We start from the raw sequence: 18,462 nt of genomic DNA on the forward strand, positions 1-18,462 counted from the left end.
TATATTTTTCACATTTTATTGATATTAAACAAGATATTAAAATCCAAAAACTAAATAAATTAGGCAAGCTAATAAATACAACACTATTTAACAGTAAAACTATACAACTTAACATTTTAAACTATCTTTACAGTATTACAGCATTACAGTCTAGTCAAGAAGTGAGTTTCATTATTATCTGGAAAAAAAAAAGTTGTAAAAAAAAAAAATCATATCAAACCACATACATAGGAAATTATGAAACAGTTTTTCTGCTATGTACAACGTTTTTCTTTATGCATGTTGCCATGGCCACTTATTGTTTTAAGGCAATGATAAGCTCACCCTGTGTCCATTATGATACACGCTGGTTCTTTCAGGTACAAAGAGGTTGCAAACATTGTTAGACAAAATACATCTTTTGAGCCAACCCGATATTCTGACCTAATACAGTGCTTTTTTCCATGTGCAACAGGACACACCCACACATACAAACCCATGCACACACTCTTTCTGGAATGCTTTTGCTAATTAGCCTGAAAGCCCTCAACATGTACCCTGCACCCTGACACACATTCCATGTGTTGTTCAAACTGGCCATGCAAAATTTGAATCCAGAATGCAACAGTCAGATTTTTCATGCCTAAAATTATACGCATGAAATTGTTGAACATTACAAGAACTGGGAAGTGTGCAAAACATCACTATTTCAGTTTTTCTTCATCAGAATGTTTCTTACTTTATAACAAACTCACTCTAACCACACTGTGTTAGGTGTGATTAATGTCAGACGAGATGTGAGTGATAAAGAAAGCTTCAGGAAAGCCTCATTCTTATTTGAATCAAGACTAAAAAAATCCATCTTTTTTTTTAAAAAAAAAAATTAAATTAAAACCATAAAATAGGAATTATAAAGCTGTCGACATGCTGGTTTCTTTTAAAATATCTTCATGGTGATGAACTGACATATATGAGTTGTGTACAGTATACATGTGTTGTACAACATTAATGATATACTGTCAAAATTGTCATACATGATTAAAATAATTTGGAAATGTTTTTTAATGTCAGTGCAACTCAACTTTTGTTCAGAAGATAGCAATTGTAAAAATGTAAATACATTCGTAATTATAAAATACATAGGACTAAAAAGTTTATTGCCCATTACCACTTATACTGTTGAGGGGTGTGGTGGATCTGGAGCTTATCCTGAAAGCACTGTGAACCACTGGAGAGCCTACACAGTAAACAGAGCTCAGGATCATACCCTTACCATGGAACTCTGAGGCACAAACACACCGCGCCTTATCCAGCTTGCTCAAAATCACGGATAAAGGCAATATATAAAATCACTTGTAAAATAAATATAATCTCTATTTGAGAATACAGAAATGGCAGGTAGGGGAAGAAGTCTGTAAAAGCAGATTCCAGGAGGGCCACAGCACACCACAATTCAAAGCTTGTCCCTATTCTATCTTCCCATTAGCTAATTTGACATCCATCCATCAATCTCTCATTGCTTTGAATAAATAAGCCCAATCCTAAAGCTCTCTGACTTGCATAAAAGAAAGATACAGTTATATGGAATTCACTATGTTTAAGCCTCGATAAAAGTATGCTGGTGGACAACAGGAATGATCATTATAAAAATAATTTCGTCTTATTGTACAGACAAGGTAACAGATACAACGTTTAAAAAGTAAAATATTTTCTCATGTAAATATAAAACAATGCTGGAAATCTCTAAATACAGCTTTCCCACCTCTCCACACCTATGTACACATATGAAAAAGGAAGAACAGAGGCATTGAACAGGCAGAGAGAGAAATGTGTTTCCAGCATGTTCCTCTCTCAGTAGTTGTGTCAAGGAGTGTGAGGGAATGAAGGAGGTGGGGCTCAGAGCTCAGAATCCCCAGCCCCCAGGCTGTTCAGCTCTTCAGGTGATGCTTTCTCTACGCCTGCAGCAGCTGGCCGGGAGAAACCGGCAGCAATCTCCTCAAATGTCCGGCCTTTTGTCTCTGGAACTTTGAAGTATGTGAAAACGAAGAAAAACAGCAATAGGACAGTAAAGATGATAAAGACGTATGCACCACAGAGGTTCTGTGAGAGAGAGAGAGAGAGAGAGAGAGAGAGAAAAAGAGATGATAAAGTTGCCACAAACCACAAATTGTGAAATGGTGGAGCAGGTCAAATAAATAATCAAATAATAATCAAAATGCTGGTGCCTTACCGCCACATACTGAAAGCACATTCCCACTATGAAGTTGGCCGTCCAGTTGCAGAACCCAGCCACGGCAATAGCAGAAGGCCGAGGGCCTTGACTGAACAGCTCGGCTACGATGAACCAAGGGATGGGGCCTGGTCCGATTTCAAAGAATGCCACAAAGGCAAAAATAGCAATGATGCTCATGTATGACATCCACGGGACCTGTACCTGTGAGATCGACACATGAGAACAGCATAAATAAACAACTGCCTGTAACTGCCTGCCTGTTCAGTATTGAATATCAATGAAGCGAGAAAAAGACATCAAAGAGCAAAGACCACATATGTGTTGCAGTCATGAGTGACTGGGAAAACCCAGGGTTAGGGTTAGGAGGAGCCAACCCCAGGAGCCAGTTTTAAAATGTAGCTATAAAAACAGTCAGTTTGCCTAAAGATAACTCAAATTAAGTGTGAGTTCCTCACACAGTGCATGTCACACCTTGATCAAGTTGTTGGCTAGCTCAGATAGAATGGAATTCTTAAATACGGCTTTCTCCTTTTTCACCTTTGCAGGTAACCCAGATTTTAAAATGCTAGAACTTTACTTCTGGTTGAGATACATGCAACAGAGAAACGTATTTCTGTTCAGGAAAGCCTGTAGTTTTCAGAACTATATAGAAGAAAATGTGTGTGTTTTATCATACCTGCAGTGCTTGGGCAATTGTCATCAGGACTGCAGACACAGCCATACCCAGCAGTCCTATTAGCTGCAGTGATCTGCGGCCAGCTCTCTCCACTAAAAACAGCTGCAGGGGAGAAATGACAAGATGAAGATATTATTGACTTACAATACATAGCACCACAATGAACACCTTATGTTAGTTGTTATTAAAATGATAGAGTCTGTTTGCCATAGCACATGGACATTGTGAGATGTGTTCACACATGACTCACCGACACCACAGTGAACGCTGTGTTGACGACTCCCGCTCCGATTGTGGCATACACAGGCTGCGCCACACCAGCTGTCTCAAAGATGCTCGTGGAAAAGTAGAAAACCTGCACAAATAAACACCATCATCAGCCGACACATACAAACATAATCATCAGCATCATGTAGACTGACTGGACAAAGATCAACATTTACTGCTGTTTGTATTATTTGCGTGAGACAGGTGTAGTGTGTTTTCTGGTACAACTAGAGATATCCTGTTAACCCTGGTGCATTAATCGCTCTATTGTTTTGTATACAGATCAGTTTTCATCCACCATCTTGTTGGTGCCATACAGAGTAGCGCTTTACACACATTATGCAATATTTTGGCTTTGGTAGGTTGCACATCTGCCAGGCACATCTGTTTATAATCTAGTATACTCTATATGAAGGGTTACTGAGTAATGGAAATTTCATTAGCTCAGATTTAACACTTTAATGTTAGTGTCCAAAATGCAAAATACAAATATCTGCAAAAGAAGTAAGGCTATATTGTTTATCTACTGGCGTCCCATCCAGGGTGTATTGTGGCCAGTGTTCCTGGGATAAGCTCTGCATCCACTGCAACCATGCCCAGGATAAAGCAGTTACTGAAGATGAATGAATGAATGACTGAACCTTGATTTATTTGACCCAAGAAGACTTTATATTGGCCATATTTCACACAGTGTTTGAAACACTGTTTTGTATGTGTGTGTGTGTGTGTATGCTTACAGCGTTGATGCCAGACAATTGCTGTGACAGCTGCAGTACGATGGCGACTATTAAAGGCTGCCGGTAGAGTGGGGAGGAGAGCAGCTCTAGGATGGTCACTTTCTTCTCCCTCATCATTTGCCTGCTCTCCTCCTTCATCTCCTGCATGTCTGAACTCACATCTGTTGTTCCACGCAGCTTTTTCAACACTACATACACAAACAAAATTATTATTATTATGTAATCATTGATACATTACAAATTAATATGGAAATGATTTTTGCATCAAAATCTTTGAAAGATAAAACAACAGCTGGTCTGAGTGGGAGACTGACTGCTGGTATTACAAACTTAGGTTTACAGTCCGTTCCTGTAAAGGCATCTACATGCCCTTGCTGTGTTTGCTTTCCGCTCTTGAGTGAGTAACCAATTACGCAGAGGATCAAACTCTGCTTTTAATTAGCATTTTATGGTATATGTATGTGTAGGTGTAATTATACATATATATTCCTAATAACTATGTATATATGAGTAGTAACTATATGAATTACAACTAGTTCTTTTTTTTTTTTTATTTACCAAAAATGGTTGACAGTTTGTCAGTAATAGGGACAAAAGTGGTCTGATAGCTAAAAATAAAAAAATTCTTCTATTATTCAGAGTCAATCTCAGTGTTTTGGAGTAGAAGACTTACCTATAGCTTACGTATGGCTAATCATGGTGTGTGTGCATGTGTGTGTATGTGTTTGCTGACCTGATTTAGCTTTGTTCTCTTCATTGCAGTTGATGAGGAGATAGCGAGGACTCTCGGGGCAGAGGGGTAACAGGAAGCACTGCAGCAGTGCTGGGATGAAGGTAAAGCCCAGCAGGAAGGGCCACAGATCGGCGTTGCCCAAGATCACATCCAGACCAAACACCTGCACCAAACACAGTACAGTTCCTGTTCCGTCATATGCTTAGCTCCTCTATTTGTGTCAATAATTTAAATTAATTCATAGTTTCTTTTGAATTTCTGTATACTGAATACCACAGAAATTAAATAATAACTCTAACATGGTTTACTGGTAAATTCAGACTGATAACATTTTGATGTTCATGTAATATTTTCATGGTTATGATCATAGATAGATACAAAAGAGTGTGCGTTTAGACTTTTTGGACTCTATTACTGTGTGGCTAAGGGGTGGCGTATGCATACCTGAGCTATAAGGATGCCTATAACAATGCCCAGCTGATGCAGAGTTCCCAAGGCTCCTCGGAGGGCGGTAGGTGAAACTTCACCCACATACATGGGTACAAACCCAGTGCAAAGGCCAGAGAAAAGCCCCACCACAAAACGGCCAATGATCAACATTTCCCATGAGGCTGCCATTTTAGAGAAGCCCATCAGCGCTGCTGAGATGAAGGCTAGCACATTAACAATGAGCATCGAGTTTCTCCTGTAGAAATGCAGAATACAGATGGAAAGATTGAGAAAATGGAAATGAAAGTTCTGTTACTGACTTCTATACCAAATATTCATGGCATTAACGCAAGATATATAAGGAGTGCTGGTTGAATTTACCTTCCAAAGCGATTGACAAAGAGGCCAACGGAGAAGGAGCCAAAGATCCCCCCCACAGAGAAGATGGCCACTGAGAAAGACCACAGTGATGTGAGGGATGCTTCAGGTATTGGCTCACCATATCGGTCAAACCACGTCTCATTGTAGAAGCTCTGGATGATCTACAACACAAGTACAAAACATAAACCTCAAGAAACATCTCAGTGATTTATCAAGAAAAAAAGGTATTTGAAAGTATTCATTAGACAGTTTCATGTTCCAACAAGTATGCTACTCTAGAAATATATTTAATGCAATCTTTGTCCTGCAGAGGGCGTTGAGCAATGGGCTTCGTGTTTTGGTGCAGGAGGTGTTTGTTGCGTGTGACTGGATGAGGAAAATGTCAGACGAGTTCTCTGGTTACGTTTCTGCCTTTTCCGTGGAACACTTGTGCTGACAGACACCATGGCCATGACAGAGGACAAGAAGCTTTCCTTAGAAAAATACACTCTTATGCTCACTCTTCGTTTTTTCGTTTTTCTTTTGTAGGGTAAAGAATTTACTGAAAGGGGAGAGGAGCAATGCATGTTTGCATGTCCTGAATAGGAAGGCGAAGGGAGGTGTTAGAGGAACTGTTCTATGTTTCGCTGCTTGGCAGGGCAGCTATTCAAGGAGATCGGGTTTCTGCATTTTAGTTCATCACGTTCTGACTCTTCACTCTGTGAGAATAAGATGATCCTATCTACGTCATTGACAAAATAGACTGTATATCATCATGTGCCTCTGTTATGAATATCTCCCCTGTAAACATGGATTACAGTATGATTATACAGTATGGCATTCTACAAACCATACCACATGCTCTGTAAGTAATAGAGATGGGCATTTTAAGCAAAATAACTATTTGATTCTTTTTTTTGAGAGAGAGAGATCACACTTTGGATTTTATGCCTTGCAGTTGTAATCTAATCAAACCCAAATTGTTTCCTGTTTGCTGTCTGAGATGTAGCAAAAGGCACCTCAGTTTGTTCAGGTATGGAGGAATAATTCTTTTCCAATTCACAGTATTGAATCATTTACACAACTCCTCATCAGTGTCATGTGATTACTACTAAATAATGTATGACTCTCAAAATATTATGACTCTCTCAAACACTGAATATTGAATACAATATGGACTCACTCTAGCAGCTGGAGGTGTGTTGAAAATTAGTGTCTGCACAACTGTAACTGTATGTTTGCCATATTGCATGAGTGTGTCTGTTGAAACATGGAGGCTTTAGACAAAGAACCATTGAAAATATATCAATCTTATCAGAAAGACTGTGTACACAGGAGCGGCACAGGCTAGGCCTTATCACTCCCTTTTATGACTAGCTTACTCTTACTACTGTTCTTACCTCTGTAGCAGGAGAAGCCATAAACACACCTGACTGCAGTGTGAGTATGGTTTAAGAAATGAAAACTTGGTCAGGCACTAATACCCACTTTCCCCAATGTGTTCACGAGAATTTTACTTTTTAGCCATCCCATTTGTTAAAAGACTACGTTACTGAGGATTATATCTCTGTCCGCTTCCTCTATAGCATCTCACATGAATCAATGCTTTCTTTTAGATACTTCAGGGCCGAAATATTGGTAACTAAGCGAGCATGTGTGAGGTACTTTACAGTAGTTCCAGTATATTACTGCCAGCATGGCCTCATACACACATCAATGAGCTTCTTGTGTCCTTGGTTAGACTGCTCACCTCCTCTCTCTGCTTCTACCAACATGCTGAACACACTCTAACAGCAGAGTTAGCAGCTGGATGTCGACACTGTGTTGTAGATTTTAACCCTGTTTCTCAAAATGAGTAACAGTTTAATGCAGGCTCTTCCTGCATAAACATTACCAAATGGTTTTTTTTTTTTTTTTTTTTGAGTAAATGGATCGTTTGCTCCCCAACATCTGGAACTCATAATTCATCCTCTAGGAAAAAAAATGTCCTATCAGGTTCTAAGGACCTACTCTGGCCCCCTAGCAGTGTTGTGAACACCACTTTCCTCCATCTTTTAGGTTGACTGTTCTCTCCACAGCACTTCAATTATCATACTGATATAAGACTGCAGTAAAAACTAACCAAAATAATGGAGGAAATAAAGCAGTGCGAAATACAATAATTTTCTCTTCAGTCTAACGACTAAACATTTAGTTGGTTTGCTAATCTTCTGCTGAGTGCCATTATATTCACAGAGATGTTTCATAATCACAAAGCATTATTGGCTGTTGTAGACATGATTCTAGACATGATGTCAAGTCCTTTGACATGCTCCCTCATTGACTTCCTCTACTATAAGAAAGTATGTCATAACTCCAGCAAAAAAATCTGGACTTGCATTATGAAATCCAAAATAAGCAAGCTAAGCAAAAAGCTGAATTTAATAGGACACAGACTGACAAAATACAAAACATTTTCATTGGTTAGACCATTGCCAGTGCATGGAAAAAAAAAAACACAGCCCACAATTAGACAACAATGCAGGTAAACACTGGTGTAAGTCAACTAGGAGGACAGGAGGGTTCTCGTAAAATCAAAGACTATGATCTCCTTACTGAACGATATCCAGCAAAGGACATATCCTAGTGTCTCAAGAATTACCTTAATCGTGTTGAATTACCTTTGCAAAATCAATAAAACTCTGGGTGTGTTTTGGACTTACAGAAGGTTGACAAGCACAATAAGTTTCTGTGACATCTAGAACATTCAGTCCTGATAGCCTGGAGCCAACACTCATGTAAACTCTGAGACTCGGCCATTAAAAACCTGAATATCTTACATAAATTTCATGGTAGAGTGTGAAGCTAAATGTTAAAATGAGCTATCTCAGTCAGAGAGCAACGTAAGTTATGGGAATCAAGAGGGTTGGGGTGTGGGTTTTTTCTGTAAATCTAAGCCTCTGTGTTAGAGGCTTATATACGGTGGTCCAGGGTTTTTGTGTCAAGTGTGAATCTGTGTGTGTGTGCGTTTGTGTGCGTGTCCGCGCGCAAAGCTCACCTTCTGAGGTGCGTTGATAACACCTGTGTTATAACCGAACTGAAGAGAGCCAATCACAGCTGTTCCCACAGTCAGCAACAGCTGGAAGGTCACTTTCTGCAGGAGGAAATAAAAAAGAAACAGATTAATCACTGGCAAAAGCAAATCAACACAATTTACTCACAGAAAATAACTTAAATCATACGCTGAAGGGGACTGTCAGACTTTTATGAGTAGCCTTTCGGGGCATGCAATGGAATGCTTAGAAGCTGAGACGTCTCATTTCTCATCTCTCTCTCTCTCTATCACTCTCACAAAAGGACCTCTATTTCTCCTTAGGTAAGAGCTAAACCTACACCTGTCTGGAAGGAATGTATACTGCATAATAAGGACAATTTTAAGTGCTGTTGCACCAAAGTCACACTTCTGTAATTTTCAAGCAACTGTAAATGCCACCAAACAAGAAATCATACGAAAAGCATTTAAGTCTTTTTCACAATATTTTGTAAAGCTCCCCCTGGAAAATACCAGTGTATTCTGATCGTTTTCTAAATACACATGCTAAAAATATGCTCACTGGCCTTTCCTCATTCTGCAGCTAAAACAAATACCATATCAGGTCAGTACAGGCTGGTCTGGAATAGCTAGAATAAGCACGCTATGATGGAAATAATAATTTAAGTAGTCTCTAACCACAGATCTCTCTCTCTCTCCCTCTCTGTAAGAGGTTGCTACTTAATTGCTATTTAATTCATTTGTTTTTGCATGCATTTTGTAGCACAATGTCATTTTTTTTTACATATTTTTAACAATTTGCGTACAAAAGCCTTGACATGATTTCATAATATTGTATGTATGATAATCAATGTTGGTGCTTGTTGTGTTATCATTAATTAACTGCTGCTGATTTTTCAGTCTTTGCTCGACTGATTGAATTAATGTTGGTCTCCATGTCCTGATCGTTGCTCTGTTTACTGTAAACAGTCCCCATGAATAATATTGCACTGTAATCCTGTAAAGGGGTCGAGGCAGACATTTATTCCCACTTCATGAAGCTAACTAACCAGAACAAATGAGTCACAGAATTCTGTCCTTCCTGAGCTGCCTCTGTTTTAATCCAAACTGTAAGACAAGCTTTTTTAGAGCTAGACTTCTTCCACCCAAATTTCACGGGCTAAAAGTATTTCAAATGTTGGGCTAAGATTTGTGAGTCTTTGCCGAAGTTCCTGAAATCTGATAATGGCTTTAAAGATGTTGTACTACACTGTGACATACATGTAAGTGCACACAATGGCATCATATGTCTGTGTTTTTTTTTATAAGAATCCCAGTATATAGTTTTCCATTGTTTACATACTGACTAAGCTTGTTACAATACATTCATGGCAGCCACTATCCTTCATTCCACCTTGATAAGATCAGGTGTAGACACCATATCATTTACACCACACACATTCATCGGTATTTTATTAAGGGCTACAAACACTATGGGTAGACAGTAAATAACCCAAACCTAATGAAAAAAACTTCTATAAAACAGATACTGTTAAATCCTTAAATGGTTCTTAGTTTACTGACGCCAATGTCATCTCTTAAAGTAGCAACTTCACCTACACTCACTGAGAAAAATTAGTGAGGAAGGAAAGTTTTAGAGGAGGTGCTTTAAAAGGTATGTGCCTGCGGCAGTGCAGCTAATGTGTGTTGTGGGTGTTATCAGGGAGACTGTAAACAAAGCAGCGATCAGGACATGTTCCTCACCATTTATGCTTTGGAAAAATTCAACACGGGTTTGAAGTAGTCATGTGTCTCACTTTACACAAGGCACCCACCCACTAAGACAAACTTCAGAACACAGATCTCAGCCTGAGTGGCTAAGAAAATGACGCAGGAACACGCCTTTGCTGGCTTTCTCCCAATAAGACTGCATGTCTGAAAAGCTGCTGGAGGTCAGGGAGTCCATGACGACGCTGTTTAACCATCTCAAGTACAGGATGTTACTTTGTGCGCACACACACACACACACACACACACAAAGACCCGACAAAAGTTCTGGGGAAGAAGTCTTAAAGGAGCCTTGTCTCTTTTAAACCTTACAGCAAAAATGTCTAATGTCTTAGGGCTGTCACTATTGGCTATTTTGATAATCGATTGTTTGACTGTTTCCTTCGATTCATACCCGAGTAGCTGGTACCATATGGCACCTTAAAACCTACTTGTAAAGACAATTGTTAACATTTTTTTTTTTTTTTTCTAGTTAAATGCTACATAACTGCTATATAAATATACTACGTTTTATCATGACTTTTTAACAAAAAATAAATAAATTCCCAACTTTAATATTGCAATGCTATAAAAATGTTTTTTGGTTGGGTTTACTTGGGGTTACTTGTTACTGTCACAGATGGTTAGAGTATCAAAAATAGTTACTCAATTAAAAGCACCATTACTAAGAAATAAATACTCAAGTAAAAATAAAAGTTCTCATCCAAATATCTAATTTAGTAAGAGTATCTAGTTAAAAGGACTACTGAAGTAGCTGTTACTCGTTACACAGGAAGCGTCACATAAAACAGACTGAATGTAAATAAATGTAGAAGGATCTGATTTAAACTCATGTATTAAGATACATTTTACAAAGGGGCGTAACTCTTCTGAGTGAAAGCTTCTCCTGCTTGCTGTGACATGCCCCTAGCCTGGAGAGCTATCATACAGCAGGGTGTCAGATTCAAACTTGCTGCATATTATCACCAAATGCTGCATATTATCACCACTTTCTCGAACGTCATTTGCCGAATATTTGATTGCGTGAAATTTTCATCGAGGATCTTTTTTATACTCGAGTCTTTGTGGCAGCCCTAGTTCTAATAAAATTATTATCATTTCAAACCTCATACACTACAACACCAAACAATGTTCATAACCAAACCGAAGGCTGAATGTACCGTGTGGTTTCTGACGCATGAATTCATAAACAAATGGCAGCTGGGCCACATTAACTATATCCTTCCTGTGCTCACAGCAATGCTGGAAACAGAACTCATTTCACTGGGTGTGTCTCTTTAAGCGAGATTCAGCTTTGGAGAATTCTGAACACAGTGTTGCGAAAGACAGCAGTGTTTAGGTATGAAATACTTGACGGTCATGCTGACATCTTAATCCTACGTTACTAGAGGAAACACTTCACTAGGGAAAAATAACAATACAGACATACAAACACGCAATAAGGAAAGGCATGTAGGCATGTAGGTTTAGTAGGGAGTCCATTTGATATGTCTTTGATTTGAAGGTAATGCACTTCAGGGTTATATATTTCTTCGTATTTACCTAGTTAACTAGCTAATAATTTTGCCATAATTTAAATTAGTTCGTTTTTCAATTAATTAAATTCAGTTGTGCAACACCCCCCGCAAATATGTGGGCAAGTCAACTGCTGGCAAATAAAATCACGTAGTGTGTGAGAAAGGAATCTAATTTCCTTTCTCCTGATATAATCTCTGGATATAATCTGCTAGCGTGTGCATCGTCTCAGACCTAAATGGGTCCTGTCAACAGCCAAAGCAACTTGAGAGCACAGAGAGGTACACACGGGAAGTAAACAGAGGACAGGGAGCAGCACAGCTCCTCGGTGAAATGAATGCTACTTGAGAGGGACAGGAGCATAAATGTCTATACAACATGAATCGCTAGCTGCATATGATGACTGTTGATGTTGGTTTCATTTTCGACCACATAAAAATTAGGCCTACTTCTTTAGGACTTTTATATATATATATATATAAAAATTAAAATATAAATTAATTTTATATCGCACATAATGGAATCCTGCTTCACGCTGCCTATTTTCATCAAAAAGCCAAGGTTATTTTTCCCTTTCCAAGTTTCCTCGCGTACACAGTTGTAGAAAAACAAAAGATTATTAGTTTATCAGATTAACACTATACATGCAATGGATAACCTGATTATCGGCTTAAAATCCAAGTGTTTTTGTCAGATTTGTTAAACCCCAATAATCCGTTTCAAGAACCATGGTACACAGTATGACCAACTGAATAATCTGATAACAGGCAAAATCAGAAAATACGATTATTGGTGTGCGTGTAAACACACACAGTGTTAAATCAGACTATGTAAGGATTGTTCCGCATTCTCTATGCTTCTCTGTGTAATGGTGCGCCTGTAATCAGCTGAGCCACTGTTGATTTATTGTGAATTAGAATGGCGATTTATACTGGACTGTTTATATTCCAGGAAAACTGACCAGGAAGCTCACATTTCTTCTGTTATAATCATTGCTATGATAAGAGCTTTCCACAGAAACAAAGCTGTCTTGTGACAAGGATGTCATATAGGGGTTATAAATATAAGCAATACTCCACAATAAAGTGAAAAATTTCCTCATTCTTCTGCTCAGAAAGACCTTTGCTGAGGACGGAAGATCTAATGTGGCTGATACTACAGAGCGAGTTTGAGACAGTAAAATAAAACCAGCATGCAAATGCACCTTTGTTATGGCCTTTTAGCTGAGTCTGAGTTATGCCACACTTTGTTTTTACACTTGTTTTAGATGAAAATTGTATACATCCTTCTCAGAATAAGTGTGTGTGTGTGTGCGTGTGTGCATGTGTGTTCTGGTAGTCAGGCTTTCTATCCTGATAACAAGCCAACACTCAAGCACTCATGCTTTCTTTCCTCATAACAAAACTGATGTGGCATATCAACCGCCTTGCCACATTAGTAGCAATAAACATCTTCAGGTTTAACAGGCCGTGCTCATCGGTGAGTAAACACTGGTTTCATTACGACGAGGCTGTTTCTGTCTTACCTATTGTACCTTAGCTCTATTTTGGTTTCCTTACACTGGGACATGTGATGTAGGCGGCTGAGAAGTTTTGAACATAAAACACTTCTTTAAAAGGTGGGTGGGAATTCAAAGGAATGACAAAAAGGTATTCAAAAGAAATAGATCAGTGTATAATTGGACGTTTTAGATGGCCTTTGCATTCCAACATACAGTGATGACTAAATGTAGTAATCAAGGTGTGTGTTGGTATATATTATTAAAATATTTTATACATATAATAATGATGCAATAACAATAATACATACATAATACATAAACCGTTTTCTGAATGACTGTGTGAAGTGAATGGGGTCAGAAAAAAAAAGCTCTCGGCTCTAAATATGACTCAGTCGAGTTGTAACTGAATGCAAAGCACTATGGAAAGTGTGGGATTGCATCATTCGCGTATAGTCAGTCTCTAGCTACAGTCTTTGATACTAGTGGAGCCGAAAGGAGCGGAAAACTGCAGATTCTTTAATGGAAAATAGTCTCTTAGTGATCTACCATTATTAACATTAATGTAGGCAATGATCTAAAACAACATGACTATTTGAGTCATAATAAAAGCATTATCAATAAATAAATATCTATGGCCCAAAAAGTAGAAAGAACAGGCCTAGTGTTCAGTATCATGTTCGCCCTTTTCTCACTCTTTCTGTCTCCGTGTCTGAGTGACACCACAGTCGGCACGTCCGCCATCTCTGACCTCACTTACCTCCCATCACAGGAAAAACTGGCATCCGTTTTCCACCAACACAGTGCCAGTGCTGGTTAAAGGAACCTTTTAAAGGATCAGCCCTGGTAATTGTTGAATGAAAAAGGCTTTACTTTATTTAAAGCCAATTTATCCCAATTAATGTACTGTCTCTGTGTAGTCTTTTTCTATCCTACCATTCCGGCCACAACGCCTACTGCAGGCCTGAAACAGACCTCGTGTTTTATAATATGACTATAAAAGGAAATGTATTACTAGAATACCATCTTATTTTAATCCTATTATCTTTATTAGAGTTCATTAGGCTTACTGTGAAATGCGTATCTGTGACATAGGAATGAAGATGTGAAAGGAGATCAACCGGACAATAGTTGAATGAAAGTACATTAAAAAAAATCCTCTTACGAAATTACTTAAGACATGGCAGCTCTTGTGTAAGTTTCATGAAATTAGAAATAACTTTTTTGGGTACTTTTTAGCTCGTCAAAGAGCATTTGTCGCAATGGTTTAACAAATATACAAAGCGTCCACCTCTGCACTCCTTTGAATTGCCTGCAGTGAGGATTAAGAGCTTTAAAACAAGCAACAACGTGTTTTGTCCAAGTTCAAGGTAGATTTGTAAAGAGATTTGGTTTTAGCCAATAGAGAGAGAGAAACAGTGAGTGCTGCCTCAAAAAAAAGTCACACAATTCTCTACAGTCAAGAGTAACTCATCATTAGTTAAAACACCCAGTCTCCCTACACGACAAGCCCCTTCCCCCCTTCTTCACATGAGCTTCTGTGGGAACAGAACACAGCTCAATATGAAAAGCCCAGGCATGAGGAGCTTACTAGCACATGTGCCAATTTTGGATATTTTAGACTCATGTCTGGAGAAGTGAATCTCAGCCAAACACTTATGAGAAGAGAGCGACTCTGTGACCGCAGCTCGGTGGCTGAGCTTTGTTCTCCTGTCTCAAGCAGACAGCTGTTTTTCTGTTCTCCCGAAGGAGACCTCAGCCATTTCCCAGCACGTCCACAAACAAGCCCCTTGTTAAAATCTAAATTAAATATATTTAAAATTACAACTGAAGGAAAGGACATTCTCACTGTTAAAATGTCCTCAACTAAGCATCCATAATGTGGCTTAAAATAAATTTGAAAGCATATTAAAACATTTTTAATTTCCCAAACATGTTCCTTAGGAAATCATACTTTAGTAGTAGTATTAAAACAAAATACTTAAGGTTTTTAGGCCAGAAAGGAAGTTATGAGTTTCCCAGAAAGGAAGTTACGAAGGTACTGCCTGGTTAATGTGGCTAACACTCGTGTCAGAAGCGCCACAACAAACCATCTGCTAGTCACGTACGAGCTTCTCTATTTATGGTAATCAATATGGTAATCACTCTAGGCTATTCATTCTTCGGAGAGTCAGCAGGGTCTTATTTACCCACACGGATAATTAGTTGGAAATACAAAAGGTTCAAGCAGCTGATTGAGCTGAAGAAATAAATGTGAAAATGTGAACTTATGTTGTATAATTTCTGCCTAGTTAGACTGCGTGCTGGTAGAACAAGCCTGTTCCTATCCTAATATGGTTCTCGGGTTGGTTATAACACTCTTCCCCCAGCACAACATTATTTCTTTTAGAGGACTCAAAATCACACATGACAAACTCACAGTGTCAAAAGATTCTTCAGGCTTATGATTAATGATTGATTCCTGGGTGATACACCAGGACACAACACTGAGTGTAAAAATCCCTTAGTGTTGAACTGTAGCAGTAGTCATTTTAACAGTATTAATAATAAAATTCAGCATGATGACAACCTCCAAAAGCCGGGTTATCCGATATGTGACGTCACCAGCCGGCTAGCCTATGATGCTTGAATAGAGAGTGTGTGAGTACGTGCTGAAGCGCACACACACACACACACACCTCCATCCTTCACCATACAGCTAACCTTGCCTGTGGTAACCATAGCAACGGTGTAGTGTGCGGTTCTGGACGTAGTCCAAATCCAATTCCTCCAATGACTTGCCAGAGTTCTGCCCAAACGGCCCTATTATTAGCCCGTGCTAATGGTTCCTAATGTTTTAAGTGTATAGGATATTCACACACATATCCGGACATCAGACACACATCACGAACACGTCACTGAAACTATAACACGCTAGTTACATAAAAGAGCTATCCTAGCTGCTGGCTTGGGCTTAAATCATCTTCTGGCTCTTTGTGTCAAAGTTTTTACTCAAACACTTTATGACTTAACATATATTACACATAAAAAATATTGTTTCTTTAACTTTACCTGCCAAACCAACTCGCAAACTAAGTCCAGAGTCATTACCAGTTAATAAACTATGTTAGCTGGAGCAGTTAGCTTTACCTTGTCGCTGTCCATCGTGGCGTCAAAAACTTAGTGAGGCTGCTGAAGGCGGGACTTCTCCTCTCTGGTCCTCGGGTTACTTTTTTGTCGTGTTTAATTAAAACAATAAACTAAAATAAAATAAAATGACGTAAAATGTGCTCTTATTTCACGACTTGCGAGTTAAAAGACCTGACTATAGCTAAAATACCTCTAGGAAAGTTCTTACACGTGCTGAATTCCCGACATGATTTTGCTGTCTCTGAAAAGTTTTTTTTTTTTTTTTATTTATCTTTTATCCTCTGGACGTATCTTCTTCTTTTCCGTCTGTTACGGAGTGAACACGAGATCTTGTCACCGCTGAAGAATATCTGCTCATGTCGCAGTTTTCGCCGGCTAGATGTAGCTGCGGGACGCTGACGCAACACGAGGCCCCGCCCCTTCCCGGAGGTGTGAGCGGAAGTGCGGAGGAAAGGATCAGCCCATTGGCTACTTACACAGTGACGCAAAGACAGGCCAAACTCTAGCCTCGATGTTACCAACATGTCTGAAAGAGGGCGCTATAGATGTCGAATCTTTGAAATCTATTAACTTCTTTGCAGCCGGAGGACACATTTAGTGTGTGTGTATATATACATAAAGCATCTTTTTAGTATCATCACAGGTTTATTTATTAAATATAATCCAAATATCTATATAGGGAGCAGATTAGGTAAATAAGGGGTCCAAACACTATGTGATGGACTGTGGCAGTCCAAGCTGGGGAAGTTAAGGCTTCATCCTTTTCATTTTATCTCTGTGGAGAGATGGGATTTGTTTGAGAGATGTTTTCCTGAAAGAGTTTGATTTTCTAAATCAAATGATTTAGTATTCTTCAGCACCTCTGAATAATAAAGCCCACTATAGAAGTAAAAATTAAACCAAATAGACTATAAAGTCTGCACATATGATAAAAATGATAATGCTGACATTGTTGCTAAAATATTGTTCCACTTGTTGACTGTAGTGCTCCTAGTAGTCCACGAAAATAAAAGTTAAATTGCTGCTAGGTTTGAATGAGCATATGAATGTGTGTGCGTGGTGCCTGCGATGGATTCCCATAGAGGGTGTATTCCCACCTCACGCCCAGTGTTCCTGAGATCCACTGACACTGAAAGTGAGTGAGAGAGAGTAATTTTCCCTGTTATATCCAGTTCAGGGATATGTTATTGCAGGAATATTACAATGGAGCACTATCACCGATATGTATTGTGTAAACCTTTGTTAGCATCGTAAATGTGATGAATATATGGCCTCAGGAAGGGACAAACACATAAACCAAATTTGGTGGAAGTACACAAAAGCATTGAAGAGATATAGCCTAATCTCCGGTAGCACCACCCAGTGAGTTGTAATGGCAATTTTGAGGCAGAGGTTTTGAAAGCTTATTTAAACTGATTTCACTGTAGGCCAAATAAGAATAAAAAGTTTAGCCAACACTGTGCCTCCTAGTTGTATATGTTCATAAAATAAATTGTTTTTGTTATTGAAAGGAAGCCCAGAAATTCTCAAGAGGCACTTGCCTACTTCTGTTTCTCTAAAACCCACAAAACCTTCCAGTTTGTGTCAGAAGGTAAGATAAAAAAGAAATGAACTAAGTAGCACCTCTCACCCCCTTTGAGATATGGGAAAAGCAGTCACTTACTGCAGTCAAAGAGAAACAAAATAAACAGCTCAGAGTAGCAGGAAAAGGCAGTGCACTATTAAAGTGATCAAAAAGATGTCAAGACTGGGAAAGTTCTACACAAGATGTAAAGCATTATTTCTTGTCCTATTATGCAACCCCTTTGAAAACCTATAAAATAAACAAAAACAGACATTTGGAACAATAATTGATGGATGTTCTGAAGGTGGGTGGCTTTGTATCAGATAAAAAAAAAATGTGCTTGCCATTGCCAAAATGTTGACTTTTGTCCTCTAGGAAAGTCTGGACAAAAGACGTGACGCAATGATTTCACAATTCTTCAAATCAAATCTTGTGCACTAATGCAGGATCTGACCAAATATCCTTATTCATAATATATATAAACTACATGTCGCTCTGATTAAACATTACATCTCAGAGCAGTTGAGACAACATAACTGTATAT

At 38.7% G+C, this 18,462-nt stretch overlaps 1 protein-coding gene across 1 annotated transcript; it reads right to left on the bottom strand.

Annotated features, from left to right (window-relative positions):
* On the bottom strand, positions 1-16,718 carry slc2a1b (solute carrier family 2 member 1b). Its single transcript, XM_026916743.3, has 10 exons — positions 16,355-16,718; positions 8,452-8,547; positions 5,436-5,596; positions 5,070-5,310; positions 4,626-4,788; positions 3,893-4,080; positions 3,139-3,243; positions 2,889-2,990; positions 2,210-2,413; positions 1-2,079 (listed from the first exon to the last, which is right to left on the bottom strand). The coding sequence occupies exons 1-10, from the start codon at positions 16,367-16,369 to the stop codon at positions 1,876-1,878; spliced, it is 1,479 nt and encodes a 492-aa protein (XP_026772544.1). The 5' UTR covers positions 16,370-16,718; the 3' UTR covers positions 1-1,875.
* Between the last annotated feature and the right edge of the window lie 1,744 nt (positions 16,719-18,462).

This window comes from Pangasianodon hypophthalmus, chromosome 2, assembly GCF_027358585.1.
Source record: "Pangasianodon hypophthalmus isolate fPanHyp1 chromosome 2, fPanHyp1.pri, whole genome shotgun sequence".
Lineage (NCBI taxonomy): Eukaryota > Metazoa > Chordata > Actinopteri > Siluriformes > Pangasiidae > Pangasianodon > Pangasianodon hypophthalmus.

Coding starts and splice junctions, on each gene's coding strand:
- slc2a1b (XM_026916743.3), bottom strand. Junction 5,597..8,451: donor TTATCAACGCACCTCAGAAG/GTGAGCTTTGCG, acceptor CTTGTGTTGTAG/ATCATCCAGAGCTTCTACAA. Junction 2,080..2,209: donor TGTGCTTTCAGTATGTGGCG/GTAAGGCACCAG, acceptor TCTCTCTCACAG/AACCTCTGTGGTGCATACGT.